Consider the following 10,000-nt stretch of genomic DNA (forward strand, 5'->3'; position numbering starts at 1 on the left):
CGGGGTAGTATGAGTATCTCAGAAGCTGCTGATCTTCTGGGATTTCTGCAAACAAATCTCTAGAGTTTACAAAGAATGGTGTGAAAAAAGCACAAAACATGCAATGAACGGCAGTTCTGTAGATGTAAACATCTTGATAATGAGAGAGTTCAGAGGAGAATGGCCAGACTGGTTCAAACTGACAAGAAGGTGGCAATAGCTCAAGTAATCACGTGTTGCAACAATGATATGCAGAAGAGCATCTCTGAGCACACAACACTTCGAACTTTGAAGTGGATGGGCTACAGCAGCAGAAGGCCGCACTGGGTTCCACTTCTGTCAGCCATGAACAGAGAACTGAGGCTACTGTGGCCACAGGCTCACCAAAACTGGGAAAACATCGCCTGGTCATACAAATCGCGATTTCTGCTGCGACATGCAGATGGTAGAGTCGGAATTTGGCGTAAACCTTCGGGATGTAGTGGAACGAGAGATTCACAGCATGAATGTGCAGTCAACAAATCTTCAGCAACTGCATAATGCTGTCATGTCTACATGGACCAGGATCCAATGGACCCCAATGGAAATAAGTCACTGTCTGACTTTTTTGAGTTATCCAGGTTCTCTACACATATGCTGCTATGTACGATAATTCTATGTAACTGTATTTGTGTATACCTGAATAAACTTACTTACTTACTTATCTCTAAGGAATATTTCGAACACATTGTTGAATCCATGTCCGGAAGAATTCAGGCTGTTCTGGGAGCCTACCCAGTACTAGAAAGGTGTACCTAATAACGTGGCCACTGAGTGTATATTATACTGCTACAAGTACTGGTAACCAAGCCTAAGTCTGGCTACTAAAGCAATCAGTCTGGTAATATTTCAAGTTGCTCGCTAAATGTACCTATCTACGTTCATGTTATCATAGCGAGTGACAGACTACTCAGGTTTCTGTGTTCCTACGACACTCAGATTCATTGTTTACTTATCCCATAATATTATTCCTAATGCTTGACACAGAAACATCATGTTTATATTCCATTTCTTCCTTCAAGTTAATTTCTTTGGCTAATTTATCAGCTTTATCATCCAGGAGTAATTTAGTGTCTGACGGAATCCATAAGAACTGTACATTCTGTGAGCATGTTGTTAATTCGTATCCCTAACTCAACAATGTTGCTATAGTTGTTTCTAGGGAGGTGGGAAGCAACAAGAGCAGATGCAGCTCTGCCAGTAGACTCCAGCTTAACTACGTCACTGTATAGAATTTGTGATATATTATTAATAACAGTTAAGCCAGAAATCTCTACTTGATCAGTTGCCTTTCCAAGTGATCTAACGAAGGGATTACTAAGGGTGAGCTTATTTGATCTACCCTTCCTTTCCTCGGATCAAGCCCTGATTAAACTTCACATTCTCTCGGCGCTGTATGACACCTACAGGTGGGTGTGAGCTCTGGTGGGGGGCGGTGTGAGTCACCACAGGTGTGGAGTATTGTGCAGCTGGTGGTGGTCACCGCCCTCCTCCATACCTGTCTCACTCCACACCACCCTAACCAGGTGTATCTCCCCCCCACACCCACACCGTCCGTGTTCCCACATTAACATGCTTCAATGACACATGGATGTTCATTACTGTGGGGATACATTGTTAGTACTTGTGGAGTGTGTGTAGGAGTGGGCGGGGCTGTGGCGTGTGACGTGGGCGGGACTGTGACATGTGACGTGGGCGGGACTGTGGCTCGTGACGTGGGCGGAGTGTTTGGTTCGTCTCACAGGAATCCTTCTAATGCCGATGGGTGTGTGGGCGCGTGCTACTCATCCGACGGCTTATATGTTATGTTGGTGTGCAGTGTTGTTGCCCTCCCAGGCGATCACCGCTGCTGGGACGACGTGAGTCGTGTTGGGTCGTCGTGGATGATGGGGGGAAAGGGGTCATAGTGGGTCGTGGTGGATTCTAGTGGTGTGCTGCTGGGTCGTCGTGAGTCGTTGCGATGGTCTCCCTTAGGTGGTCAGCGCTTCAGGGTGGGATGGGGGATGAAACAGGCAGGAAGTGGTCGCTGGTAATAGCTCATCTGCGACCCCGGGCCATGGGCACCGTTTAGCATATGGCCTTCCTTACCTGCAGTGCACACATACACTTTCCACGATCATTATCTGCTCCAATTCTGGTGGCGAAGGTTACTTCTTCAGTGAATCACTGAACCGTGATAGGGAAACAACCACCATCTTAATTGTCCATCCCAAACAAGGTTGCTTCTTGTACGTGATAGAGACAGAAGCAGTAATTGGTAACATTATTCAGATCACGCCTCGCCTATACAACAGGCTTTTTCAAGACTAATAGATCCAATTTGGTGATAGTACAATATATAGGCAGGACAGACAAATATTGTCCACTCCTAACATGGACGCTCGTCCTCCCTCGGACCAACGTCACTCTGGCATATTAAGAAAGGATATAAATAATGTGTAATGTGTACTGTTCTCACCGAATAAACATTATACGCTAACGAGAAAATTAAAGGTTACCACAGCTGTGCTCGCCCAACTGTGGTTACAGGGGAAGGGTCTATTCACAGCTTTTGGTCCCGCCTCATCGACATTTTTTATAGGTTATCACGCTAAGCACACCAGTCGGACCTATTGAACCTGCATCATTTACTTCTCCCTCCAGATCATTCAACTTCCCAACCACACTGAAACTAAAGAATTTCCTGACGTCTATGTGGCACATTCTCGTTTCTTATCCTCCTAGCTGTGTTCTGTTGTCACTAGACTTCTTTCCCAACAGTCTAACTCTATCCACGTTTTCAGTGCCCCAGTGCATAAATTACGTAACGTGTCTATGATGCTGGCCTACCACAGCAGTCAAGTTCGGCTCCTTTAGTCTTGTGGTCACTGACGTGTAGTCCAGTGATAGTGTACTTCCATTCAACAGAGAGACTTGTATTCAGTCTTAGGTGGGTGTAAATGCATAGCCATATCTCCTTATACATATTGCCCATGTTCACCTAGCAGTACATATGTGCCTAGGTGTTAGTTGGTGTTTGTGAGTGGTATCCTGGAGGGTGGTAAAATATTTGTAACAGGGCTGGTCTTCAGTATGAGTGGAGGCGGGAATACACCTCTTATCATGTAAATAACTGAGGTAGGATATATCATAGAATGTAAATGAGTTGAGGCAGGATAGAGTGATAATGATATGAGGTGGGATAACAGCTCTTAGCGTGTAAACTCGACATTGTAAAACAGTGTTTGTTCCACTTGTAATCTCACTTCTGACACTTAACATTTAGATAGTTAAAACAATAAAACGCGGGTTTAGCTGCTACAGTAAAAAAACAAATCTTCACACAGTCAGCCTTGACATTACTGTTAGTTTCACCTCAGTCTATAAACTAATCTATAAAAGGATAATTTTTACAAGGCAAATTTGTTTTCCCCATTTTCCATATAGGTGCGTGTGTGAGTTGACTGAGCAGTGATGACACTTGTGAGTTGACCAAGCAGTGATGACACTTGTGAGTTGACCGAGCAGTGATGACACTTGTGAGTTGACCAAGCAGTGATGACACTGGTGAGTTGACTCAGCAGTGATGGCACTTGTGAGTTGACTGAGCAGTGATGACACTTGTGAGTTGACCAAGGAGTGATGACACTTGTGAGTTGACTGAGCAGTTATGACACTTGTGAGTTGACCAAGCAGTGATGACACTGGTGAGTTGACTCACCAGTGATGGCACTTGTGAGTTGACTGAGCAGTTATGACACTTGTGAGTTGGCTGAGCAGTGATGACACTTGTGAGTTGACTGAGCAGTTATGACACTTGTGAGTTGGCTGAGCAGTGATGATACTTGTGAGTTGACTGAGCGGTGATGACACTTGTGAGTTGACTGAGCAATGATGGCACTTGTGAGTTGACTGAGCGGTGATGACACTTGTGAGTTGACTGAGCAGTGATGACACTTGTGAGTTGACTGAGCAGTGATGACACTTGTGAGTTGACTGAGCAGTGATGACTCTTGTGAGTTGACTGAGCAGTGATGACACTTGTGAGTTGACTGAGCAGTGATGACACTTGTGAGTTGACTGAGCAGTGATGACACTTGTGAGTTGACTGAGCAGTGATGACTCTTGTGAGTTGACTGAGCGGTGATGACACTTGTGAGTTGACTGAGCAGTGATGACTCTTGTGAGTTGACTGAGCAGTGATGACACTTGTGAGTTGACTGAGCAGTGATGACTCTTGTGAGTTGACTGAGCAGTGATGACAATTGTGAGTTGACTGAGCGGTGATGACACTTGTTAGTTGACTGAGCAGTGATGACACTTGTGAGTTGACTGAGCAGTGATGACACTTGTGAGTTGACTGAGCAGTGATGACACTTGTGAGTTGACTGAGCAGTGATGACACTTGTGAGTTGACAGAGCAGTGATGACACTTGTGAGTTGACTGAGCAGTGATGACACTTGTGAGTTGACAGAGCAGTGATGACACTTGTGAGTTGACTGAGCAGTGATGACACTTGTGAGTTGACTGAGCAGTGATGACACTTGTGAGTTGACAGAGCAGTGATGACACTTGTGAGTTGACTGAGCAGTGATGACACTTGTGAGTTGACTGAGCAGTGATGACACTTGTGAAGTTTACACTTTCTTGTAAGAATCAACTCATACTCGTTCTCACAAACACACTTACAGAGGATGAAGACACGCGCAAACACACTCAAACATTCACGTGTCACGCTTACACACACACACACACACACACACACACACACACACACACACACACACACACACACACACACAAACACACACACACACACACACACACACACACACACACACACACATACACACACACACATACAAAGTTACACTCACAAATATACATTAACCAGAATATCATATATGGAAGTCACGCTTGCATTTACCAAAACAAACACATGATGCACTTACAAACACATGATGCACTTACAAACACGTGATGCACTTACAAACATATGATGTACTTACAAACATGTGAAGTACAAACAAACATGACCCACTAACAAACACCTGAAACACAAACACATAGAATTATAACTACAGTATCATCCCGATTCTGAGTATATAAGGACATGCAGCAGAGGGCTGGGATAATATTCACCACTAAGTCTGGATATCTTCCTCCCACACAGGTAGGTATCAGCTATTATGATATCACTGATACGGAGGTGCGATCTGCTTGTGACAAGCCCGGAGGCGAAGCTTGAAGTGGGCATCCCTCTTCCCATTCTTGAAACCATCCTGCTTAAGTATATCAGTTGGGTTCGATACGGCGCACGCTGTCAGCGGCCCTATGAACCCCAACAACAAGTGTATCAGTTCTAGTAGACCAAAAAAATCACGGAGACTAAAAGATCTGTGATCTGTTTCGTTGGTAAAATTAAATGTGTGGGCAATATAAAATTTCCGCTAACCTGTGTGACACAATGACTGCCAGAATCAGGCTGGTACATCGTCACCTGTGGCAGTTAACACAGGTGAGCCATGCAAGTCTGCAAAGAGGAGACACCACCTTCACCATTATATAGGTGAATGTTCGGCTGTCAGTGACTTCAGGTCTGGTGGAATATAGTGCCTGGCACTGTGTGAATACTTTATGTGCTTTGGGTTATTTATGTTTGTCCTTATTGTTCACTCTGAAGTTATCAGTCTAGTGGCGCTGGGCCGACAACCATCCCAAGTGTTGCAATGACTACCACCCCAGGTGCTGGGACGACGACCATCCCAAGTGTTGCAATGACTACCACCCCAGGTGCTGGGACAACAGCCATCCCAAGTGCTGGGACGACAACCATCCTAGGTTCTGTGACGATTGCCATCCTATGTTCTGGGAGACGACCATCCCAGATGCTGGGACGACAACCATCCTAGGTGCTAGGACGACTACATCCCAGGTGCTGGGACGACAACCATCCTTGGTGCTAGGACGACTACATCCCAGGTGCTGGGACGACAACCATCCTAGGTGCTAGGACGACTACATCCCAGGTGCTGGGACGACAACCATCCTAGGTGCTAGGACGACTACATCCCAGGTGCTGGGACGACAACCATCGTAGGTTCTGGGATGACTGCCATCCTATGTTCTGGGAGACGATCATCCCAGGTGCTGGGACGACAACCATCCTAGGTGCTAGGAGACTACATCCCAAGTGCTGGGACGACAACCATCCTAGGTGCTAGGACGACTACATCCCAGGTGCTGGGACGACAACCATCCTAGGTGCTAGGACGACTACATCCCAGGTGCTGGGACGACAACCATCCTAGGTGCTAGGACGACTACATCCCAGGTGTTGGGACGACAACTATTCTAGGTTCTGGGACGACTGCCATCCTAGGTGCTGGGATACAAAGCTGTCACACAGTGTTATTCCTCTACCTCACCGTGTAACAACACTCGGAGGTACACATATATCCTTTTAAGCATGGAGGAACTTTCGAGAAGGTGGAGGGGGGAAGGGGGGGATTGGATTGAGGTGTTGTAAGTAGGGGGAGTCAAGGTCCTTGAAGATACCGGAGGCACTTGTGTGCCATACTTCCGTCTACCTTCCACTGGCACCTTTACGTCTGTCTCTTGCAGCGGCATTTGGCATATCTGTATGCAACTGTTCTTGACAACGGTGCAAGTGAGCGAGGGAGAGCGGGTGGGGTGGGTGGCAGGTGGGGCAATGTGCGAGGTGTGGGCCAGGTGGGTGGATGAACACCTCAGGCTGGTCACTAAAGAGTGACATTCAGAATGTTACGTGATCCTGCTGTCACACACGAGACAGGTGTTACAGACAGGAGGTAAGAGTAGGTGGAGGCAGGGGTGGGGGGAGGTCTGTGTTGGTGGTTCTGGATTGGGGGGGTAGGCACTGGCTGCCCACCCGGGCACGGAGGCTGGGGGGCACGGCTGCCCACCCTCTGATGGTGATGGTGGGCAGCAGGGAAGTCAGTCAGTGAGGTGCTGCCGTGACGTTCGGACGTACGCTCCACTCAGCTCTTCCAACATTCCATGCGTGCTAAGGTAAAGTCACTAGTTTGTGTGGTCACGTACAGTGAGGCGGGAACACCTCCTCTCACTCGCCTCACATCAATATCCTCTTCACTCATCGTCAACAATACTTCAGTTATTGTTCGTTGCATAATAACCCAACTATTCCCATTGTTTACATCTGGTGTCGAGTTGTTGTGTCATGAAGGTGACTGTTGCATCACACAGCTGCTCTTACTGCCTCTCTACCCATATGACGCTCTGTTTCTCGCCTGTTTGAAAATCTTAACTAAAAACGCCTGCTAAACCTTAAAAAAAAAAAGTCGGAAAAATATTGCGAAATCCCAATATTTTCATTTTTTATATAAATTGTGAAGATATTTGTTCAATTTTCCCATTAAAATTAAGTTTTTGAGAGTAGATTCGAAGTCTTGACAACTGTACTGCCAGTCCAGGCTTCTCAGAAATACAATATCTGTAAAAACATATTAATGTCGAGCGCTGGAGGCTCGATCCTCCGTCAGCTAGTCACCAGACACAAATGTTGATCTCGAGACAAGTACTGCAAGACGCTGCAACAACAACTTCAACAAAATGCAGGAACGATTCAACAGCTGCCTTCTTGGACTCGTCTCCAGTGAATGCAAAGTTATGCTGCGCCGGGAGGTGTTTAGAAGTCTTCAAGACGAAACTGGACAAGTATCTTCACCAGGCGCCAGATCAACCTGGCTGTGATGGATATGTGGGTCAGCGGGCCTGCCACCAGCAGCGTCAGCCTGGCTGACCAGGCAAGCATCAGATAGAGCCTGGCCCCAAGAAGCAAATGTATGGGATCAGGAGACTGTAGGAGGCATAAAGTAAACTGCCTCCTGAGAGGTCAGTCACTGGATGAGAGAGAGAGAGGTAGGAGAGTACATCACATCACTCACACAAACAGAATAGCATCGGTAAAATATACAATGCTGGCCATTTTAAGAATATAAGAAAGGCCTTTATAATTACTACACAATATAACTCGCGAAATCGTAATCACACGATTACAAACAAACCATACCACGGGTGGGGGTAGAACCCGCGGTCAGAGAGTCGGTCTGGAGTTTTATGGCTCTCAGACCGCGGGTTCTATCCCGCCCGTGGTATGGTTTGCTTACTACACAGTATAATCAAGATTAATACTGCAGTTCCTAACTATTTTGGAGGTGACGGGTCCTCTTTCAAAATCTCATGAAAACTTGGGCCCTCACGCCTACAAACATACTCTCAAACACTCGTTCACAACAGGTATATACACACAACAGTGTCCTTAAGATATAATATGCCATTTTTTTTCACTTAATAATACTGTCAGGATATTAGAACAACCTCATGGCAGAGTTGATCAGCTTTCAATAGTCTCAGTATTGTCACTCTCAGAATATACTCCATTCTGACTGTATATTCATAGTTTTTTTTTTTTAAACAGAACAAGATATCCCGAAGAGGTACCTTGAGAATGCCTCTTCTGATCAGCTTCAAACCTTCAAAACTGGTGTATTAACCTTTAGAAGGTTTAGACTTTTTTTTAGAATATGTAGGTTCCATTTTGTCAACTTTTGTTTTCAAATGTTATTTACATTGTCTGAACGACCTAAATGTTTGGAAAAATTAAACACAAATGTTGTATAATGTAATCCTTTATTGGCTACGTTTCGCCCATATAGTGAACTTTATCAAGTCACAGACAGATGTACCTGGGTAGAGAGTACACGAGTATATATAGTGATGAGTCAGGTGGAGAATGTTGGGTAGGTTGTGTTAGAGACTGACCTGCCCGGGACGGGTCAGTGTGCATGTTGTGTAGGATAACGATGGCCAGGTGTTCACCTGAACACCTGGCCAGGAAACTTCATCGTTATCCTATATAAGATACTCACCTGCCCGTCCCGTGAAGGTCCATCTCTAACACAACCTACCCAACATTGTCCAATAAAGTTAGTAATAAGAGTTGCACATGTGTCTAATTTAACAACATGTCGGTTCTCTGAACCATTCATCTACGATAGGTTACCTTCCTGGGAAGTGTCGGTGGTGTTCGCTAAGTGTCGGTGGTGTTCGCTAAGTGTCGGTGGTGTTCGCTAAGTGTCGGTGGTGTTCGCTAAGTGTCGGTGGTGTTCGCTAAGTGTCGGTGGTGTTCGCTAAGTGATCTTCAGTAAAGAAATAGTGAAACGTGGTGGTGGTGCCCCATGAAGATGATGTTAATGGTATTTGATGGAGTGGAGTGATGGTAGTGATATTGTTGGTGGATGTGGTGGTGGTAATGGTGGTGGTGGTGGTAGTGGTGGTGGTAGTGGTGGTAGTAGTGGTAGTGGTGGTGGTAGGCAACACCACCACTAAACAAACCAGACAGACGCGTCATATCACTGTTTGGTTCCAGAATGAAAAAACAAGACCTGTTAAAAAAAGGTTGAAGTTACGCATTACCTGTGTATGTGTGTGTGTGTATGTGTGTGTGTGTGTGTGTGTGTGTGTGTGTGTGTGTGTGTGTATACGTGTGTGTGTGTGTGTGTGTGTGTACGTGTGTGTACGTGTGTGTGTGTGTGTGTGTGTACGTGTGTGTGTGTACGTGTGTGTGTGTGTGTGTGTGTGTGTGTGTACGTGTGTGTGTGTGTGTGTGTACGTGTGTGTGTGTGTGTGTGTGTGTACGTGTGTGTGTGTACGTGTGTGTGTGTGTGTGTGTGTGTGTGTGTGTGTGTGTGTGTGTGTGTGTGTGTACTCACCTAGTTGAGGTTGCGGGGGTCGAGTCCGAGCTCCTGGCCCCGCCTCTTCACTGATCGCTACTAGGTCACTTTCCCTGAGCCGTGAGCTTTATCATACCTCTGCTTAAAGCTATGTATGGATCCTGCCTCCACTACATCGCTTCCCAAACTATTCCACTTACTGACTACTCTGTGGCTGAAGAAATACTTCCTAACATCCCTGTGATTCATCTGTGTCTTCAGCTTCCAA

At 46.0% G+C, this 10,000-nt stretch overlaps 1 protein-coding gene across 3 annotated transcripts in view; it reads left to right on the forward strand.

The window, feature by feature from the left end:
• Positions 1–6,890: 6,890 nt before the first annotated feature.
• Positions 6,891–10,000, forward strand: part of LOC128687910 (ciliary microtubule associated protein 1A) — a 118,526-nt gene continuing 115,416 nt past the window's right edge. For all 3 annotated transcript variants that reach the window (XM_053775499.2, XM_053775500.2, XM_053775501.2), the window contains exon 1: positions 6,891–7,048. In XM_053775499.2, the coding sequence (XP_053631474.1) occupies positions 7,037–7,048 (12 nt within the window). In that variant the 5' untranslated portion in view covers positions 6,891–7,036. The remainder of the gene's footprint in view (positions 7,049–10,000) is intronic.

This window comes from Cherax quadricarinatus, chromosome 10 (genome assembly GCF_038502225.1).
Source record: "Cherax quadricarinatus isolate ZL_2023a chromosome 10, ASM3850222v1, whole genome shotgun sequence".
Taxonomy (NCBI): Eukaryota; Metazoa; Arthropoda; class Malacostraca; order Decapoda; family Parastacidae; genus Cherax; species Cherax quadricarinatus.